Below are 22984 nucleotides of genomic sequence, written 5' to 3' on the forward strand. Positions count from 1 at the left end.
AATTACAAATCATGAAAAAGAACATCGGACATTTGAACCGTTCTTAAAATGATAAAAATAGAAATACCCACAATTTATTCTGTTTTTTAAAAGGAAATACACCATTGCCTGCTTTAAGCAAAGACAATAGCCCGAATTCACAAAGGAGGTTTGTCGACAAACCTTGGTTTTCGTACGTCATATGACGCGTTTTTACGCGTTTTTTACACACCTGGTTTGTAAAGAACAAAAGGAGGTTTGGCGAAACAAAAGGAGGTTTGGCGAAACAAAAGGAGGTTTGTCGACAAACCTCCTTTGTGAATTCGGGCGATTAAGTTTTGATATGACAACCTACAAATATAAACAAGGCCCAACACAAATATGTAAATATCACCATTAGTAAACCTCAAGGGTTACAATGCAAATATAACATCGAAATCAGATTATTAACTCTAGACTTGCAAGTCTTGTTGTAACTCCTACTCCTCCTCTCCTCCTTTGACTCTCTTGAACTTGGTCCTGTAATTGACCAACATAGTGTAGGTGGCATCAGAGTAATATGAAACAGACAAAATATATCTGTAAAATAACACCATCATGAAGTATGCAAACAAAGAAAATATATCCCAGTGAATTCTAGAGGTGAAGACAATTCAACCAATACAAAATTCCGATAAGAAAGAGGATTCCAACAAAGAAATGAAAGAGATCACACACAAGCTGCAACAGGGACGCATTTTCTCTGATATCTCCATTCCTTGTTGCAATAGCCAAATGTCTATCTGGTGTCGCAGCCAAACAGGTCACACCTCCATCAAAACTCACTGTTTCTCGAAGCTCCCACTCCTTGACCTGAACAGTTCCAAGGTCAAGACCCTTGGACTCTGCAGCTTGGTGGAAGGTCAGGAATTCTGCACGGAGAGCTATAGATTCAGCAAAAGATGCATCAGGGTTGTCTCCTTTCACGAGAGCTTCAAGCTCATCAACTCGTACGACACGCTCAGGCAGCGACTGTTCTGAGCTTTGAGAAATAGACTCTTTGGTAACTACAGAAACCTTGAGTGATAGGTTCTGAAGGAAGTCATCGTTACACTGGATGATTCTTTCAAGGTCTTTGCAGAGCGACCTTTCATAGGCGTTGCACTCTTCAAGCAGTTGATCTTTCCTCTTTCGGATTCGTTTTAGAGCGCACTCAAAAACATTCTCGATTTCTTGCCTACGTTTACCGATGATAGTTTGAACCATGCCAATCTGCTCCTTCACAAAGGACAAGTGGCTCTGTATCACGGCAGTTTTCTGTTCTATTTTCTCCTGCAAAAGATCAACTGCTGCTTTGTGGCTCTCTTCATACTCTTCAATTCCGATGACCTCATGCCCGCCAGGCTGATGACCCACTTCCAAACACCTACAACAGATACGAACCAGACATGTGATACACACGAACTGCTGCAGTTCTTGAGGATGTTCTGGACAAGCAAGTTGGATTCTGATTTCCCCTGATGCGATGTCTCTAGCACTAACGAGCTCGTGGAAGACATTCTTCTTAAACCGTTTGTGCTGCTTAAGACAATAATCGCAGAGGAATTCTGAACAATGCTGACAGTAGAAGGTAGCAAGTCCTTGATCATCGGCATCACACAAAGTGCAACGTTGGCCCGAAGAAGCGCCATCTGTTGAATCGGTCGTTCTCTTCATGTCCGATCCCTCTTTGAAATTTTCTGCAAGGGACTGGGCTATTCGATTGGTTGGAAAGTTGGATACGTTATTGTTGGACACAGGTGCATCAGAGCGACACACAGGGCACGGTATCAGATCTTTAGCTTGAGTTTGAGCAGAGTGGACCAGGGTTAAACAATCTTCGCAGAATGTGTGTGAGCAAGGTAGAAGCTTCGGCTTGGTAAGAAGACCCATGCAGATTGGACATATCAGACTGTCTATCAGATGTTGCTTTGCAGAGGTCATTATGCTGAAATATGTCTGGTGAGAAACAAAGAAATTCTTGAAATGAGCGAATGTGCCAACAACACTACCCTGTCAATAAAGTTTGTTAATGATATAATTTCCGCCGTCTAGTAATATAATAATTAATAGATAAATCTATTGACACTGATTCACCCAACCGTGAATGAAAAACAGTATTCTCTGAATCACATCGAAATGTGGAATACCTGATCAGATAATCTCCTTCAGCGTTACGATAATGATACATCCGATATTTATTGTTAAAGTATTTGAACGATAATCAGAAAATTAAATATACATATGAACAATGTATTACATGCTCAGCTTCTATTAAACCCCCTTTCCCGGTACCAAAGGCATCACCTTATTCCTGTCTTCTTTTAATTACACTAAGCTGCTTATTTGAGAGCAGGAGTTGATTTCAGCATTAGTTCAGAAAAAGAGCAGAGTTTGAGAGAAGAACATTTAAAAGTCTACACTGGATGGTGTTTACACTAAAGTTTATACCCAAGATTTTATTCTAAAGGATGGTGATGGTGGCTAAGATAAAGGAGAGCGTACTTCTATCATCATGGAAGTGACATTAGCTGCCATTGGACGTGGAGACTATGTATTTACATATACTCCCTACACTACATAGTCCCACGCATTTATGATAGATATTGTTGGTACGTCAACCTATGTTCGCCCGTACGACAGAGGCCCAAAACATGGCACCTCACATTTGGCAAGAAGTCAGCATTATTATATCCCATTATTTTGAATTTGAATTTAAATTTATTAACAACAACACATCACAATAATGACAGTACAATTATGAACAATCATACAATGCAAAAAATAATACTGATACATGTATACATAACATAAGAGTAATATCGATCGAACAGTAATGGTTTAAAAACGATATTTAGACATACATCTGCATACTATTAAATGTACAGAAAATATATACGTAAATATGTGTATTACTATATTTAGGTGAAGTTGTTAATGGGAACTAGAAGTTAGCACAAGTGCTAGTCGAGCCTAGTTCCATTCTTTGGCAAGATTTTTTTCTGTATATTTTTTTATACATATGAATGTAAAACTTATTTGTTTTGTATTTACAAATATAGAACAAAATAATACAGTATCATGTATCATGTAACTTTGTACTAAGGTGTTGGGTACTCACAGCATGTGTAGTGTCTGAGGAACCATGTAGTGGAGTTTAACGGTTAAGCTATCTCAGTTCTAAAAAAACTCCCCTCGTTAACACCGTATGCATAATTATGACCAAGCAACTTGTTCATTTCGAATTAACTAATGTTAACTGTAGGCACAAAGCGTCCACAGGCGAAATATATAAATACAACCATCGTTTTTGCAAAGCGATAAACAGTCTTATGTAAAAGTAGCCACTTGTTCTGTAGTTGTCACATGATAATACAATTTAATATTATAGAAGTTATACCTGTAAGTTATTGAACTTCCGACTTTATTGTACCAATTGATTTCGACGCTTGGATTGTGGTTTTCCCCACGAACACTCAATGGCCCGAATTCACAAAGGAGGTCGACAAACCTCCTTTGTGTATTCGGGCCATTGTGTCTCCGATTCTCTCTCTCTCCTTCTCTCTCTCTCCTTTTCCCTCTCCTCTCTCTCTCTCTCCCTCTCTCTCTATGTTAACGTCTCCATCTCTACACGTTGCGTAGGTCATTGGTAACGACTCGAGTTTTCAAAGTTGTTGGGCTGTTGGCGGATTATTTTTCTTCAATAACTTGATAAAGTAATCGTGTCGATTGTGAATGAATCCGTACTCATTGTGATCCAAAATCGTTATTTCGACTTTGCCCTGAAAGCCAAATATTTGTATTGTATTAGCCTATATATAAGCTACAAATAGCATAATGCGCATCTATATTCATAATACCATGGGCATGCATTATCCTATATTAGGTATAATACTTTCCGAAGATTATGATATTTGACAAGTTGGTAGAATAAAATCATCCATCATTTGAGAATGGTGAAAAATAGTTTCTCCCACAAACTAAATATAATTAGGTATTGAGTCTCGTCTATATTCATATCCCAGCAAGCCTGCAGTTTTAAAAGCTCAAATGTCATATCTGTTTCCATTCCCCTAACAGGAAGAGTGAGAGGCAATAATGTATATTTAGTTTCCGTTTATATTGTTCGAGTTCGGCTTTCTGTTTCATTCTTGCGTTTTACTTTAATGAGTGCAAGATGACAAGCTTAAAGTATGGCTCTTTTCAACGCGATTCTCCGATAATGTATATTTAGTTATTTCTAACAATTTGTACATGTATTTTATAAATTTATTTCAGCATCAGGCAACTCATCTTCTACAGAAACAGGGAGATTTGAGTTGGTCTAGCGGCACGTTCACTTGGTCAGCCGCCTACAAACTGGCTCAGACGACCTCGGTTTAAATCTGAGTCGCGTCTTTCGGATTGTGACGTTAAAGGTCGTAAATAATCATATCTGATTGATATACGTCTGTAAACATCCAAATACACACACACACACACACACACCACCACCACCACCACAATTGTTTCCTATAGGAAGAAATGTGTGTTGTTGGACCTGGCTAGAAAGGCCACCTGTCTGACTGTCACAGTGGCTAGTTTAGCGTGAGCATTGACTTGTCATGTCTTCAGAGCTTCCTCTCCTGATCCACCTTAAAGATGTTTACTCTCAAAGTCACCTCTTTTTGACTCAATATACCCTGACAGGATTTACAGATTGATGTCTCTGATCGGTCTTGATGAGATGGGGACAAGTTTTTTGTATATCACAAAAGAATATATGGACACAGGGAAGCAACACGTGTCAAACAATCAAAACTCGACATGTAGGACAAGCCTAATTGTAAAGAAAAAGGTGATTTCATTTATTCAGTTAGTTAATTTCCAGGCAAAAAACCCACAGAGATAAATGAAGCAAGAAAATCGAACGACTAGCGACTAGTGCACTTTACGAGAACAGCCACAAAGAATGTATACCATATCAAGTAGGTTTTCCTGAATAGACAGTGGTTCAAAAGCATGTAAATACATCAATAAAAACAATGATTCGTATGGGCTTTCAATACCATCAGCCACAAAACAACCATTATAAAGACAATAAAGGTACATTTTTTTTGCTAATAACTTTGCTTTTGCTTTTATTTCTACTGTACAAGAGGCAATGGAAGTAATATTGTTTTTTGACTGTTTTATCCCGAAATACATGAGTACAAACAAGTTATAAAAACATACATATACACACATTTCAAATGATAAGAAAGTAAGTAAATGTGTAAAGTATAGACAAACGGTTGGCCAATAGCCGATTTCAAGACCATTTTCAAAATGGTTTCTTCTTCCAATGGTACAAAAAGCCAAGAAAAATCATATTTATTTACATACAATATCAATTTTCAATCATAGTAATATACAGATGCAATATCTTCCTTATCGATCTCCCCCTAATCTCACCGCCCCCTCCTGTCACCCTCTCGATCCCGCCAACCACTCCCGCTACCCACTCCTAAATCCTGCAGGGTACATTGCAAAGAACAATAAACTGTTTTATTACAATGATAAACGGGTATATGTGTATGTGACCTTTAAAAATGTGAATTATAATCATTGCCTACATTGTAACAATGGGCGGTCAGATTTCACCGAAACCAAATCATTACAAGTAACACTCTGAAATGTAATCTTCCCAGCTACAAATACGGTCAATTCATTTAAACGGTTCATCCCAAAACTAGATCAACATGAGTTGCATGGCTGCCTTTCCTATCACCACTATATTAGATAAGGCCAGCACAATAATACCTGACATAGCTGAATTGATTAACTCTCTACCATCAGTGACACATTCCAGACCTTCACTTCATCATTCATATAGTTCTATGTTCAATTTAATACATATCTCTCCCGATTGAGATCAAAGACACACCTAAAATAAAAAAAAAATTATGTGCATTTTCAAAATGGCAATATACATTCATGATTTAATTTTTTGTCTTAACACACCGGGCCGCTAATTTTTTTCTTCCCAAACAGGTTTGCCAATGCTAATATTTCCGGTCATCTGATTGGCTGATATGTTACGTCATTAGCAATGACGTAACCGTTAGGGTGAAAGATAGGGTTATAGAAATCATGCAGAATCACTTTTCATTAACCCATCGTTGGCTCAATCGCTAAGGTCAGCGTAATACAATCTTAGAGTTGTGGGTTCAAGTCACAGTTTATTCAGTTTTTTTGCCTTTATAAATAGTGAGGTAAAGCAATACAAAATCAAAGTCTAATTGTTTGTGACCTCTTTCCAAGCTGCTAATGACGTAGAACATATCAGCCATTGAGAAGAACGGATATATAAGAAATTGCAAACCTGTTTTGGAATAAAAATTTCGCCACCGGGCCGTCAGAAATCCAAATTAAACATTGCATTCATCGGCCGGCTTAATGACTTGGTAGAGTGACAGAGACTGAAGAGAAGGGCGATCCTTGGTCCTTCCAGCCCGAACCCTCTTCATGTGGCTGGTATTCTCTTTGTACCTAAGAACCTTAAACGATGCATCAATAGAGGGAAAATCCTTTTCTTATTGTTTTTTTGGAATCCGATTATTCAAGACAATCAGTTCTTCCGTTGAATAGTGGCTCATGCTTGCTGGATGTGTCTTTTGTGAAGACCATAAAAGAGTCATCATAGGCAAAATAAGAACTGTTGAAAAAAGCACATCCCAGAGAGGGGAGGTAAGGACAATTTGACCAATGTCCGATACAATAAGAAAATAAGAAATATGCCACGCAACTTACAAGGAAAGGAGAGAGCTCACACGCAAGCTGCCACAGGGGTGCATTATCTCTGATGTCTGCATTCCTGGTTGCAATAGCCAACTGAACAGTTCCAAGGTCAAGACCCTTGGACTCTGCAGCTTGTTGGAAGGTCAGGAATTCTGCACGGAGTGCTATAGATTCAGGAAGAGATGAATCAGGGTTGTCTCCTTTCACGAGAGCCTCCAGCTCATCAACTCGTGCAACACGCTCGGGCAACGACTGGTCTACGCGTTGAGCTGTAGACTCGTCGGTGACTACAGAAACCTTAGCTGATAGGTTCTCAAGGAAGTCATCGTTACACTGGATGATTCCTTCAAGATTTTCACATGGCGTTCTCTCAAAGGTGTTGCAGTCTTCAAGCAGTTGATCTTTCCTTCGTCGTATTCGTTCGACAGCTCCCTCAAAGACATTTTCGATTTCTTGCCTTCGTTGACCGATACTTTTTAGAACTATGCCAATCTGCTCCTTCACAAAGGACGAGTGGCTCTGTATCACAGTGGTTTTCTGTTCTATTTGTTCCTGCAAAAGATCAACTGCTGCTTTGTGGCCCTCTTCATACACTTCAATTCCGATTACATCATGCCTGTCAGGCATATGACCCACTTCCAAACACCTACAACAGATGCGCACCTGACATGTGATACACACGAACTGCTGCAGTTCTCTGGGATGTTCTGTACACGCAAGTTGTTTTCTGATTTCCCCTGATGCGATGTCTCTAGCACTAACAAGCTCGTGAAAGACATACTTCTTAAACCTTTTGTGCTGCTCAAGACAAGAGTCGCAGAGGAATTCTGAACAATGCTGACAGTAGAAGGTAGCAAGCCCTTGATCATCAGCATCACACACGGTGCATCGTTGGCCAGAGGAACCGCCATCCGTTACATCGGTCATTCTCTTCTTGACCGATCTCTCTTTGAAATCTTCTACAAGGGACTGGGCAATTTGATTGGTTGAAAAGTTGAATACGTTATTTTTGGACAGAGGTGCAACCGAGCTACACACAGCGCACGTTATCCGATCGCCCAGAACTTGAGTTGAGTGGAGTTTGGTTAGACAACCTTCACAGAATGTGTGCGAGCAAGGTAGGAGCTTCGGCTTGGTGAGAAGACCCTTGCAGATTGGACATTGCAGACTGTCTATCAGAAGTTGCCTTGCAGAGGCCATTATGCTGATATGTGTCTGGTAAGAAATAAAGGAATCCTTTAAAAAAATCGAGAATGTGCCAACGACACTACCCTGTCAATGAAGTTTATTAATAGGGACTTTTAGATTGAGTAGACGAGAACACGACGAACGCCGACTGATCATGCGTGTCAACGTACTCAAGTACTGCCCATGTTGACTACATTTAGAAATCTTTTAGATTGCACTCGACGATATACATGCATGCAGGAAGTAACACTGTGAACATGGCGAACAAAGAAAGAGGACAAAATATACAGTTCCTCATTCTACCCTCAACAATAGGCGACTTTCGAAATGTAACCAAATTTAATGCATAATTCTTTGTAAAGTGCCTCAATACTAGGGAAGATCCCTTCCCTGCTATTATGTAAAAATGTGTAGAACAGGTGTCACATGCATATTCACCTGTTCTACACATTTTTACATAATAGCAGTGAAGGGATGTTCTACCACAGCAACAGACCAGTTTCGTAATGTAACCAAATTTAATGCATACGTCTTTGTGAAGAACCCCAATACAAATTATTTTATTCACCTGATAAGAATAAAAGTATTTTAATAGACAGAATCCGAACGTCATACATTAGTTGTTGCCAGGTTGGACAAACATTATGGCTTGACCTACCTAGCAACACTTATTATGTAGTTGCATTCTGACTATTGAAATATTATTATTCTTATCAGGTGAATGAAATAATTTGTATTGAGGTACTTCACAAAGACGTATGCATTAAATTTGGTTACATTACGAAACTGGTCTGTTGCTGTGGTAGAACATCCCTTCACTGCTATTATGTAAAAATTTGTAGAACAGGTGAATATGCATGTGACACCTGTTCTACACATTTTTACATAATAGCAGGGAAGGGATCTTCCTTTGTCTACCTGAGGAACTGTATATTTTATGCGCACGCGGCATATACTTGTACCGTACCAGATTTAGGAAAATCAAGGTTGACGCATTCTCGATCGCCGACTGAGACGACGTGACGCATGCGCAGTGCCTTAAAATAACGTCACACGTTGCAGTCAAAGCTGTCGACGGGCAAATCGAAAAGTCCTTAATTATACAATTTCTTTGACCTGGTTAAAATGTATAAATAAATCGAATGATTCATCAAAGGATGGTGATGTTGGCTAAGATTAAAAAGACAGTAGTTTTATCACCATGGAAGTGACATTAAGCTGCCATGGGACGCGGAGGCTATGTACTTGCATATACTCCATACACTACATAGTCCTACGCATTAACAATACATTTATGATAAATATTGTTGGTACGTCAACGTTTGTGCTCCTGTACAACATTGGCCTAACACATTATACCAGGAAGTTGGGTACTCACAGCATACGCAGTGTTCGACGAACCATGTAGTGGAATTCACTGGCTTAGCTATCTCAGTTCTCAAAATGCTCCCTTCGTTAATCACCATGTGCATAATTATGATTAAGCAACTTGTTCATTTCGAATCAACTCCAGCTAGCTATAAGCACAAAGGGTCCAAAGGCGAGATATATTAATATAACCATTGGTTGGGCAAAACGATAAGCAGTCTAATGCAAAAGTAGACACTTGTTCTGTAGTTGTCACATAATAAAACCATTTATTTTCATACAATTCGATTTTGTTAAACGCTGGGATTGTGCGCTGGGTTTTCCCCAAGGAACACTCCTTGTCTACCCGTCTCTCTCTCTCTCTCTCTCTCTCTTTCTGTTAACGCCTCCATCTGTACACGTTGCGTAGGCCATTGATAACAACTCGAGTTTTCGAATTTTTTTTGACAGATTTTTTTGTTATTTGAATGAAAAAATTTAGTTGTGTCGAGTGTGCATTGATCCATACTCATTGTGATCCAAAACCATCATTTCGAACTCCGCCCTGAAAGTCAAGAGGTTTAATGATCCAGCCAATATCTAAGCTTCAAATACCATAATTTGCATCCTTATTCATAATAACTATGGATATGCATAAACCTGGATAGCTACAGAAGATTAAGATATTTTTCAAGTAGGTAGAATAAAATCAACCATCATTTGAAGAGAATGTGAGGGGGGGGGGGGGGTAGTTTCTCCCACAAGCAATAAGACCAATACAGCAATGAGACCAATGCTGTCCTGACTACAATGAAAGCACCATTATTTGAATAGATTGTAGTGTAGTACAGTCATGTGGATGTACAATTCGTAATAATCAGTATATAATTAGAGTAGCTCGAACATTCGGACATTTGAACTGTACTGAAAATGATGAAATAAATTGCAAAAGGAATATATTCATTGATAGGAGCCAAAACTGAAACTGAAAAGTGGGGTAGGTAAAATCTACTTTATAAACGGTATTAAAAAAAAGAAATTGATATCTTTGGTATATACAATCATAATATCATTTTTTTATTTATCGTATTGTGATAGTATTGAAAGAATTAAAATCATGAGGGAGAGAGAGAGAGAGAGAGAGAGATACACACAGAGAATGAGAGACTATCAGCCGGAAATATAGTTTTGAGAAGGGATAATTGGTTTGTAAAGGATGATAGACATACTACCGATAATCATATTGTGCATGCACGCATTATATCAAACTCTTATCACTTACGGGCAATCTGTCTCTTACTAAGGCTAGATATTCCAGTTCAGTTATCTTCAAAACAGTACATTCGTGTCTTGAGATTTTACGTTATTGACGTATTTTAATTGCCCGCGGTCACATACGTGCACAAATGCGTTGCGCGATGAATGCAGGTGATTAACCGATTCTTTTAGCATTATCGGTAATACCAACAAGAATAACGACACTCAGACAATAGAGTACCGAAGTACTAACGTCATACTCGCTCATCGTCCCGGTTACTGGTTCTAAACAACAACCTGTACATGAGGTTCACCGCAAAATCATTCAAGCAACGGGCTGGAGCAGGGCGAGTTCAATGTTTGGGGCTGTTGTGATCACCACACCATTGTTTAGCAAAAAAATTGTTTGGAACCAGCAACATTGATGACTTGGCCCGTATTACGTCACACTTCGTTAACTAGAGACTTAGAACCATTGGGTCACAACATATTACCGTACGATTATGTCTACAAGACCTAATACATTTCTACAAACCACCATGACGACTCTGCTCACACCCAACTTCTTTACATCCCAGATTTTTAGCCTTTCACGGAGTTAAAATTGTTCGTTTGTTCTGTTATGTGTCTTTTGTCGGTCTTGTCAGTGTGACTATAGGGTAGTTTAAATAGGACGATCACATTTTGTCTTGAAAATAGATTCAGAAAGAGATGCAGTCCTTCCACGAGAGCCTCAAGCTCACCAACTCGCGCGACACGCTCAGGCAACGACTGGTCTGAACGTTGAGCACTAGACTCTCCGGTGACTACATTAACCTTGGCTGATAGGTTCTGAAGGAAGTCATCGTTACACTCGATGATACCTTCCAGATCTTCGCAGAGCAATCTCTGATAGATGTAGCACTCTTCAAGCGGTTGATCTAGCTTTTCTTTGTCTTATTCGTTTGAGAGCGCCCTATAGACATTCTCGATCTCTTGCCTTCGTTGACCGATGATATTTTGAACCATGCCAATAATGTTCCTTCTCAAAGGATCGACGAGTGGCTCTGTATCACAACAGTTTCCTGTTCTATTTTTTCCTGGAAAATGCCCTACCCTTAACCTTGTCCGATTTCTCTTTAAAATTTTCTACAAGGGACTCGACAATTTGATTGGTTGGAAAGTTGGATACTTTATTGTTGGGTAGAGGTGCTACAGATTGACACACATCGCACATTATCCGATCGCCCAGTGCTTGAGTTGAGTGGAGTTTGGTTAGACAACCTTCACAGAATGTGTGTGTGCAAGGTAGAAGCTTCGGCTTGGTGAGAAGATCCTTGCAGATTGGACATTGCAGACTGTCTGGCAGGTGTTGCCTTGTAGAGGCCATTATGTAGACCTGTGTCTGGTATGGTAAGAAACAAGGACATTCTTGAAATGAGCGAATGTGCCAACGACATGCACTTCTCTTTCAATAAAGTTCGTTAATGATATAATTTGTATCGCCTGGTAATATAACAATAAAAAAATAAATTTCATGACTCTGATTCACACAACCGTGAATGAAAAACAGTAACCTTTGCATCACGTCGAAATGTGGAATACTTGATCAGATAATGCACAAGCCTAATATTATTACTAGATTATTTCTATCTCCCTCAGCGATGAGATAATAATGTCTCAATATTTATTGTTAAAGTATGTGAATTATAACCAGAAAAACAAAACAAAGATGAACAATGTATTAGATGCTTAGCCTCCAACCACCCCCTTTCCCGGTACTAAAGACACCTTTTTCACAAAAAAAATCCGCTTCTTTTAATTAGACTAATCTGTTTATTTCAGACCAAGAGTTTATAAGTTGATTTCAGCATTAGTTCAGCAAAAGAGCAGAGTTAGAGAGAAGGAAATTCACAACTTTACATTGAATGAAGTTTACACCCAAGATTTTACTCTAAAGGATAGTGATGGTGGCTAAAATAAGGAGACGGTACTTTTTCACCGTGGAAGTGACATTAAAGATAGTGTATTTCTTTTGAGGCCAACATCAAATTCTGTAGAACTTTGCAGGAATTATGAATATGTCATGTATGTCCTATCTGTGAAATTTAAACGTTATGTGCTCAGTGTCCTAGGCTTCAAATTATACAATGTTTACCTGTTTACTCTCTAGACTTCACTGTCAGACAGTATTGCGTGACTGACTGACTTTTTTTTTTTTTTTTTTGTAATAACATAAATAAAATGAGCTAGATAAAGGGAACATGAGCATTTGTCTACATCAATAACACACTTCTTGGAATAGCCTTAATTAAATGAATGAATCTTTGCGCAGCACAAAACGTACGACCATTCAGTACAAGGGTCTGAAGATCAGACTATTTAATTAAACGAGCGCGCTCGCTAAATTCGATTCGACAACTAACGGTCGTTATTTTCCCATAAAAAGACCTTTTCAAGCCCTTTTGTTTTGAGGGATGTTCTAAATTAGTAGTATCTTTCAAATGCCGTTGGAAGTTAACCTTTTAATTTGTTTGGACTACAAATGGGACATAGTACCTTTAAGCTGTCAAGGGACGAGGAGACTATGTATTTGCATATACTTCCTACATTACAAAGTCCCACGCATTAACATTACATTTATGAAATATATTGTTGGTACGTTAACGCGTACAACATTGACCTGAAACATGCCACCTGACATTAAGCAGGAAGTCAGCACCATTATATCCCGTTATACTCACGGCATGTGCAGTGTTTGAGGAACCATGTAGTGGAGTTCAATGTTTAGCTATCTCAGTTTTCAAAATGCTCCCTCGGTTATCACCGTGTGCATAATTGTGATCAAGGAACTTGTTAGTTTCTAATTAACTCCAGCTAGCTATAGGCACAAAGGGTCCAAATGCGAGATATAAAAATACAAACATTGTTTTGGCAAAGTGATAAGCAGTCTGTTGTAAAAGTAGCCACTAGTTCTGTAGTTGTTACATGATAGTACCATTTATTATCATGAAAGATATACATGTACGTCGTTGAACTTCCGACCTTTCGCTTTCGTTAAACCCTGGGATGGTGCGCTTGGTTTTTCCTACGAACACTCATTGTCTCTCCGTTTCTCTCTCTCTCTCTCTCTCTCTCTTTCTCTATCTCTATCTATCTCTCTCTCTATCCTTCACTGTCTCTTTCTGTCACTCTCTCTCCCTGCCTCTGATTCATCACCATTTCAGGAGAAAAATAATAATTCTATTGCGACTCTCAATAACCCGATTCCCCTAACAGGAAGAGTGACAGGCAATAATGTATATTCAGTCATTTCTAACAATTTGTATTTTATAAGTTTATTTCAGCATCACAACTCATCTGTTAGATACGAGGAACAGTGACATATCCATAAAGACTGTAGTCAAAGTTTAAAGCCCGCTGCTGATGTCACAAGGTTAATGAAATCTGGAGCATTTTTCTTCGGCTGGAACTCAGCTGGCCTGAGAAAATTATTAAAAAAAGTATTCAAAAATCTATAAAATATATACATATGTTTGAATAACGGAATATAAGTTGTATGCAGCCCTGCACATCAAAGTCACCCGACCTTTAACAGGGAGGTCCATCTTGCCATCAAGTATAAGCTTTAATAGATCTGAAAAGTAAAAGAAACGCTGACGTTTGAGGTCACCGGGCAAGATACACACATTTTGGGTACCATCAATCAAACACTTAGTATTGGTTTCTCTGTGATAACCCCTATGAGCCAGCTCTCCAAGATTTTTTATTTTTTTATTTTTTTATATGAGCCCTAGAATGGCGAGATTTGTACACATCTCTCTGTGAAAACATCTATTATTAATTAATAGTTTTAAAGCATTAATCTCTGTACGCAAGTAGTTTCCTAGATATGTTATACAATAGCAACATACAAGTTGATATGTCAGACATGCTGTAGCATCACCAGGAATACAAAGGCAATGATGATGTATTGTACATATTATGTATGGAAGCATGCGATTCTATTAAATGAACGTGTGCTAAGCTGGGGGAAATAACATACCATTGTCTATTCTAGAATATTAGTTTAGTCTGACAAGTCTGACATAGCAACTTATATGTTGCTATTGTTTGTGGTATTGTAACAGGTGGTCAACTTTGGCAAAGTTACATTCCACTTTCTCAAGTTAGCTCATTGATGACTGACAGGTGATGTCACAAGGGGAATGAGATCTTGAGGTTTTTGGGGTGGAGCTTAGCAAGTTTGAAAAACAAATATTTCAAAAAAATATTTAAAAATCTATGTATGCAGGACAGCACACCAACAGGAATACACTTGTATTTTAGATATTTGCATAGAAAGCGACAACTATCGGCCAATGGACACACATATTCGGGGACGCATGGGTGTGGGTTGCGTGTGTGTGTGGTGTGTGTGTGTGTGTGTGTGGGGGGGGGAGGTGTATGCTTGTGTAGAATATAAAGAGGAGAGGCTAGAGAAATAAAGAAAATGGATAGAAGGAGAATTCGAATCAATCAGACTTCGGTTTTATTGTCTAAATAACGCTGGACAAAAGTCAGAAGACTACAAGGGAAGCACCACTAATTAAATATACTGTAGTGTAATATGTATGGATGTACAATTTGTTATAATCAGTTGCATATAATAGCATAGCTTCAAAATGGCATCAATGCCAGGATATTGAAAATTACAAATCATGATAAAGAACATTCGGACATTTGAACTGTACTTAAAATGATGAAAACAGCAATACCCTCACTTTATTCTGGTTTTGAAAGAAACAAAGACAATAAGTTCTGATATTTCAACCAAAAATATAAACAAAGCCCAACACAAATATGTGAATATTACCCCAAATTTAACCTCAAGGGTTACAATGAAAATATAACATGGAAATCAGATTATTAACTCAAGACTTGCAAGTCTTGTTGCAACTCCTACTCCTCCTCTCCTCCTTTGACTCTCTGGAATTTGGTTCTGTAATTGACCTACATTCCCCTACACTTCTATTGCTTTTCTTTTTATAAACTCAATTCACTGGGATTAGGTCCTGCAGTAACCTCGATATATCCCCCAATAATCAGGTGGGCTGTATATAATACAGAACACCTTATGTTTTCGTTAGAATATTTTTCTTATTTTGACCCACTTTTTTGTTAGCAGGATAACTTGAATTTGGCACACATATTTATTGGCATGAGGAAAGAGCACAGTAAGGTTTTCAACCTTGACCTTGACTGAAAACGTTATCTAGGCGCCATTTTGTGAAAATCAACATATGATCATATCTTCATAACGGAAAGTTTTTTCTCATTCATATTTATAATGATCAAGGTCAATATCAGTCCGGTCAATTTCAGGTCCAAAAACGCGCGCGTACGCCATTATTAGCAATGGCATTTTATAAAGAGTCGCGCGCACGCGCATGCGCGCGCGTTTTCGTTTGTCACGGCCGAACGCAAAATAATTCCTCCCGGGTATCTTTTGACACAGTATTCCTCATATTTTTCCGAACAATTTGATAACATGTTTATCTCCTTACGACCATTATTAAGGGAATGAGCGTCCGTTCAAGATAAATGTCCGTGTGCGCGAACTCTTGTAATACATATCATATATGGGCAACAACATGCCTATATAAAACCCTTATGGCTCTTTGGAATGGACGGGAACCCTCATTTTTTGTTCATATTCGGATAGAGTATGAGTGGGAGATGTGATTTCATGTCTCATTTGGCCATTAAGTATATCGTGTCATCATCATATTGACCTTGGAACTCAAAATACGAATTTGCATATTATGACGTCAGCATATTTATGGAAAAATTGATTGTATCTCTGTAAATATTTATTGAATCTCTTCCTAATGTTGATATCTTGTAGTTGAGGCGATTGTCTACAAGATCACTGCACATTATTTTTCATTTTGATGACGTCATCATAGTGAAAATTGCAATTAAAGCTAACTGGACAGATTTTCTTAATTTGCGTGTTAAGCCTATGGGAGGTGCCAATTTCGTTCAAATCATGGATCTACATGACATTAATCTTTGAGCCCTATCTAGCTCATTTGTGCTCTATGTTCTCCCAAATTTTAGTATGTTATAGCAGAGACTATGGGCTATAAAAGTTGTGCCTTTTGTTTTTTAATCAGATGGTGGGATCATGTCAACATTTTCAATTGAATGTTAAATTTGTAAATTCTGTAGAACATTGTAGGAATTATGCATATGTCAAGTTTGTCCTATTAGTGAAATTTAAACGTTAGCAATTTCCTAGTATTCAAATTAAACAAGGAAACCCTTTTACTTTCTAGACTTTACTGTCAGACACTATTGAGTGACTGACCAATTTTTTTTCCTTTGGTAATAAAATACATAATATGAGCTTAAAGGGTACATGAGCATTTGTCCACATCAATAACCCATTTCTTGTAATAGCCCAAAATAATCCGATTGAATTTATGCGCAGCACAATCTAGGTAAAACATGACGGGTAGAGCATTTCATGGAAGAAGAAGAAATTGTGAAAAATGGAATTCTTCGTTATGTCAATTAGGGTCAAAGGTGTCACTGCTTTTAATATTGTATGGGATCAATGGTCATACATTTTCTCAATCTATCTTCCATAGATCCATAATGGTCAATATACTACACAGTTAAAACTTTTCATATGGATAGACCTTTAATAGGAAGAGAATTTTAGAAGATAATATAAAATCATGAAAATACATTCATTTATTGTTTAAAACAATAGCATGTGTATCACCTACATTGTCAAAGTGACAAATTCAAGTTATTATTATTCCCATTTATTATTCTGCCATTAATTTGTTCGCAGAATATCTCATGAATGAATAAAGCCATTATCATGAAACTTGCCATGATGATTGATATTAGTATAAGGTATTGATATTAATATTGTCAAGGTTCGACATAACATCTCATCAAAATCCGCGCGCGTCTGAATTTTAAAATGCTCAAAATCACTTTTTAATCAAAACAAAATATGTTCTAGGCCATTTAAAGCATTTCGAAAATTATGAATGCTCGTTTTTGCGTGTAACGCCATTACACAACAAAGAAACGCTATTTTTTTTCTTTCATGATATTTTATAACGGAATGCGCGACCGTTTAAGATAAATGGCCGTGCGCACGGGAACATGTAATACATAGCATATATGGGCAAAAACATGCCTATACAAAATCCATTATAGCTCTTTAGAATGAACCTTGACCTTCAATTTTTTTCATAATTAGATTAGAGTATGAGTTGGAGATATGATTCCATGTATAATTTGGCCATTAAGTGTATCGTGACATCATCATAATGGCCTTGGAACTCAAAATACGAATATGCATTTTATGAAGTCAGCATATTATTTTATGTAAAATTGATTGTATCTCTTTAAATATTGATCGATTTTCTTCCAAATTTCGTTATGTTGTAGCTAAGACAATTTTCTACAAGCTTAGTTGTCACTATTTTTCATATTGATCACGTCATCATAGTGAAAATTACGATTAAAGGGCACATATCAGAAATTGCTTAAGTTGCGTGGTATGCCTATGGAAGGTGAATTTCGTTCACATCATTAATCTACATGACATTGTTTTTTAGCAGTATCTCGCTTATTTTTGCTCTATTTTGTGTCAAATTTTAGTAGACCAGCCCACCTATACTTGTTCCAAACAAGTATTATATGTCTAGTTCACTTTGCATCCCATGCTCTTTTAACCTGTACAGACCTGAAGTAGATACACATCTCAATATCCAAAACTTTGTACCTTCTACGTACAATATCTTTTCAACTCAAAACTTCTTTTGTTTCATTTTAAAAGAAACCACAATATTGTACATTTGTCATTACAAAGAAAAAAAAATGACCAACATCATTTTCAAAATAGAATTCAAATCTCCTCTGCTCCTGAAAGTCTTTAAGAAATAGTAAACATGACTCTCTTTAATTCATGTTCAAGTCAGTCAATGGCAATCCTAATACTCTTCGGATATGATCCGAATTATTAAACCATAAGACGTCTTAGAACAATCGACACATCCAACACGTATACCATTCAACAATGACAATCAATTTCGCTTTTAGTATTATAACTCATTGTGTCTTCACTACTTTTCCAAGATTTCTTTCGCTGTATGTCTGAAACGTTACATTTGTAGCTAAATCAAGATGGTATGATGCAGCTCACCATTAATTGTTCCCGAGTCATTGCTGGTGACGTTGAACCAAATGTCCGTACGTTCTTGCGAAAGGTTGAGCTCCACTTTATAGCCCTCTAAAACAATTGGCTCTTTCAGGACCCCCTGGAAGACCAGTAGTGTCATGCCTGGCACAGCTGTATATGGGTTATCCAGCCGTTTCATTCATACTTTTGTATATACTTGTATTGTATGTTTGTTTTTAATCAAACGGAAAATAAATGCTACCAGGTTTCGAGGTCGGACGTGGTCCCAACATCGTGCGCTATCACAATTTCAGAGTACATACATACATTTTCCAGTCGGTGTTCATACTCTATTAATTAACATATATATATAAACACTTATTCATTTTATTTATATAGAACGACTGGAATTAAACTATCTTTCACAATCCAAGGCTAGAAAATATTTTTCTTTTCCTTTCTTTTTCAGAGAGAAGCCACTAAATCACACTTCATTTTTCCACACAGTTCAAGGGGAGTTTCATACCTTTATTTCCCTGACATTTATAATGCCATCATACATTAACAAACAACCAAGTGATACAATGTAAAATATAACATTCAAATCGCTTACCAATGGTTGCATTATCAAAAAACTCAAATATATCAGCCATTTCTGCTAAACAGAACCAAAACCGTCTGTCTCTTGACATTAAAAGATACTCAGCAATTTCTGTGAATATCTGCAGAGCAGAACCAAATCCTGTATGCCTCTTGGCTTCAAAATTGAGGTGTGGCAAATTAGTCTAAGACTGTACCAACCCTCTTTGTACACGACATGTTTGGAACCCGAAACAGTTGCTTAGTCATACACCTCCTCCTCATCAACATAATACTTTGCCAGCACAATATTCCCTGGCATAGCTGGCATAATTAACTCCCTACCATCAAGATGGCTCATTCCAGACCTTCACTTCAACATTTACGAATGACACATTATAATCAACAAATATAAAATTCCAATAAAAAGTAGAATTTTAGCAAGTAATCGAGAGATATCACACACAAGCTGCCACAGGCGCGCAGCCAAACAGGTAACACCTTCACGAAAACTCACTGTTTCTCGAAACTCCAAGTTCTTGACCTGAACAGTTCCAAGGTCGACACTCTTGGACTGTGCAGCTTGTTGGAAGGTCAGTAATTCTGCACGGAGTGCTGTAGATTCAGCATGAGATTCACAGGATTGTCTCCTTCCACGAGAGCCTCAATCTCATCAACTCGTGCGGCACGCTCAGACAACGACTGGTCTCCACATTGAGCAGTAGACTCTTCGATGACTACATTAACCTTGGCTGATAGGTTCTGAAGGAAGTCATCGTTACACTGGATGATTCCTTCAAGATCTTCGCAGAGCGATCTCTCATAGGCGTTGCACTCTTCAAGTAGTTTATCTCTCCTTCGTCGTATTCGTTCGACAGCGCCCTCAAAGACATTCTTGATTTCTTGCCTTCGTTGACCGATGATGTTTTGAACCACGCCGATCCGCTCCTTGACAAAGGACGATTGTCTCTGTATCACAGCAGTTTTCTGTTCTATTTTTTCCTGCAAAAGATCAACTGTTGCTTTGTGGCTCTCTTCATCTTCTTCAATTCCGATGACCTCATGCCTGTCAGGCTGATGACCCACTTCCAAACACCTACAACAGGTGCGAACCAGACATGTGATACACACGAACTGCTGCAGTTCTCTGGGGTGTTCCGGACACGCAAGTTGTATTCTGATTTTCCCTGACGCGATGTCCCTAGCACTAACGAGCTCGTGGAAGACATTCTTCTTAAACCTATCGTGCTGCTCAAGACAATAATCGCAGAGGAATTCTGAACAATGCTGACAGTAGAAGGTAGCAAGCCCTTGATCATCAGCATCACACACGGTGCAACGTTGGCCAGAGGAAGCGCCATTCATTGAATCGGCCGTTCTCGTTTTGTCCGATCTCTCTTTGAAATCTTCTGCAAGGGACTGGGCAATTTGATTGGTTGGGAAGTTGGATACGTTATTGTAGGACACAGATGCAACAGAGCGACACACAGCGCACGTTATCCGATCACCCAGTGCTTGAGTTGAGTGGACTTCGGTTAAACAATCTTCGCAAAATGTGTGTGAGCAAGGTAGAAGCTTCGGCTTGGTAAGAAGACCCATGCAGATTGGACATATCAGACTGTCTCTCAGATGTTTCCTTGCAGAGGCCATTATGCTGACATGTGTCTAGTAGGAAACAACAAAATCCTTGAAATGAGCGATTTTGCCGTAAACTAATAAATTATCTCTTGTCAATCATTCACTGTATTAAAGGTGAAATTCAAAAAAAATCACAAATAGGTATATCAACTAATGTATCACTAGAAACTGGTAAGCTAACAGATGGCCATCGTACAAGTTTTAGGTCAACTACATATCGGGTGATTTATAAAAAATACAAATACAACCACCTCCATAGCAGCTGGGATATACGAGAGTTTCGCCGGAAAAATAACGATGTTTTAATGACGTCACTATATGGATCAATACTGCCCAAACAGACGACATCCCTTAAAGAATGAACATAATTGCAAAGCTATTATTTGTCAAATTATGAGTTTAGCGTTTATAAATGTAATGGCATGTCGAATCATTCAAAAGGGGATATGACCCGATTCTGATAACTAAAATCTTTTGCTTGTAAATACACAGGATAGGGGTTGATTAACAATCAAATAAACCAGACTTTTAAATTGAAAACCCCTGTATTTAAGCGTTTTGTAATTTATAATAGCATTGAATTTTGACAACCTTGTCGAATCAAAGTTTCAACTTTGCATTAATGAAAATAAAGTTAGTTTTAAAAATCAATGAATATCTACTTTAAGCATCAATCATACAAACCACTGCCAAACCCACAAATCCTCTTAAGTCTCTAACTTATAATGCTAACAGAGCTCAAAATTGATACCTCTCACACAGTGTAAGTCCAGTCCAGCTCTGCATGTGTTTTATTGTACATCTTGCATGCTGTCCACGTGCAGCCTCATGCAAAGTGTATTCAAATTAAAAATAAATTATCAACCAATAGCAAAATAGGATTTAACACTAAAACTGAATATTCATAAGGAAAAGGAGAAGAGAACCAATGACAGGTAAAACGTGGAAATATGTAAATGAGAAGAGAACATACCACCTGTTTTAAGACTTGGTATGTGGTGAAGATGAAAGGATGAAATGAATATGCGGTCCCTATCAGATGAAAATCTGCGAATCCTTTAACCACACTACCCAAGTTCTTTTAGTAACTACCACAGCCAACACCATGGCTACCAATGACAATGATGACCAATTTGTTGCTGAGGCTCAGGGTCGAACTCATGGGTCCTTGTCAGGACCGGCCCTGAGTATCATCTCATCCAACATTGAAGGTCTTTCAGGCGCCAAACAAGAGCTCTTGGCTGACCTATGCATAAAAACCAACTGTGACATTCTCTGCCTCCAGGAGACTCATCGCGGGCTTACACGAGTTCGCCCTCGTATCCCCGGAATGACCCTCATCGAAGAGAGACCACATGACCAGTACGGAAGCGCAATCTTTGCCCGTCATGGTCTTGCTGTGGACAAATCTTCCCTATCAGACAGCAATAACATTGAAGTCCTTTCTATTTACCTAATGGGAATCACCATAAGCTCAGTGTACAAGCCACCTCTTGAGCCTTTTGACAGGCCCGGCAGAGCTACTGACGGCAGGATGAATGTGGTCATTGGTGACTTCAACAGCCACAGCACTACCTGGGGATATAGAGAGATGAACGAAGACGGTGCACTTGTTGAGACGTGGGCAGATTCTAACCAACTGTCCCTCATTCATGACGCTAAGCTTCCTGCCTCTTTCAACAGTGCAAGGTGGACACGTGGCTACAACCCTGACCTGATATTTACATCTACCAGGATTGCTAACCAGTGCAAAAAAGTCGTTCTCGACCCAATCCCTCACTCTCAGCACCATCCGATAGGACTTAAGGTTAATGCAGTCATTACTCCACGAGCAGCACCCTTCCGACGTCGTTTCAATCTGAGGAAGGCAAACTGGGAAAACATTTCTAAGGACTTTGACTCCTACATCCAAGACCTACCAGCCACCCCCCCCCCCAAAAAAAAAACTACGACACCTTCGTAGAGTTGATGAAGAAATCCTCAAGGCGTAACATCACCCGAGGCTGTCGCACAAGCTACATTCAAGGTTTGACGGACCACTCCAAGGTGATG

General features: G+C 38.5%; 3 protein-coding genes across 3 annotated transcripts; all 3 read right to left on the reverse strand.

Moving 5' to 3' along the window:
• Window positions 1-615: 615 nt before the first annotated feature.
• Window positions 616-1941, reverse strand: LOC589452 (E3 ubiquitin-protein ligase TRIM56-like). The gene has a single exon (XM_031000456.1). The coding sequence runs from the start codon at window positions 1939-1941 to the stop codon at window positions 616-618; it is 1326 nt and encodes a 441-aa protein (XP_030856316.1).
• Window positions 1942-6411: 4470 nt separating this feature from the next.
• On the reverse strand, window positions 6412-7956 carry LOC105444211 (E3 ubiquitin-protein ligase TRIM56-like). Its single transcript, XM_031000468.1, has 2 exons — window positions 6769-7956; window positions 6412-6507 (listed from the first exon to the last, which is right to left on the reverse strand). Exons 1-2 carry the CDS (start codon window positions 7954-7956, stop codon window positions 6412-6414), a joined length of 1284 nt encoding a protein of 427 aa, XP_030856328.1.
• An 11932-nt stretch (window positions 7957-19888) lies between these two features.
• LOC115930053 (E3 ubiquitin-protein ligase TRIM56-like) lies at window positions 19889-20944 on the reverse strand. The gene has a single exon (XM_031000475.1). The coding sequence runs from the start codon at window positions 20942-20944 to the stop codon at window positions 19889-19891; it is 1056 nt and encodes a 351-aa protein (XP_030856335.1).
• Between the last annotated feature and the right edge of the window lie 2040 nt (window positions 20945-22984).

The sequence above is a fragment of the Strongylocentrotus purpuratus genome, unplaced genomic scaffold, assembly GCF_000002235.5.
Source record: "Strongylocentrotus purpuratus isolate Spur 01 unplaced genomic scaffold, Spur_5.0 spur5_contig_862, whole genome shotgun sequence".
NCBI lineage: Eukaryota > Metazoa > Echinodermata > Echinoidea > Camarodonta > Strongylocentrotidae > Strongylocentrotus > Strongylocentrotus purpuratus.

Coding starts and splice junctions, on each gene's coding strand:
- LOC589452 (XM_031000456.1), bottom strand. CDS start 1,941: ATGACCTCTGCAAAGCAACATCTGATAGACAGTCTGATATGTCCAATC.
- LOC105444211 (XM_031000468.1), bottom strand. CDS start 7,956: ATGGCCTCTGCAAGGCAACTTCTGATAGACAGTCTGCAATGTCCAATC. Junction 6,508..6,768: donor GTGAGCTCTCTCCTTTCCTT/GTAAGTTGCGTG, acceptor TAAGGTTCTTAG/GTACAAAGAGAATACCAGCC.
- LOC115930053 (XM_031000475.1), bottom strand. CDS start 20,944: ATGGCCTCTGCAAGGAAACATCTGAGAGACAGTCTGATATGTCCAATC.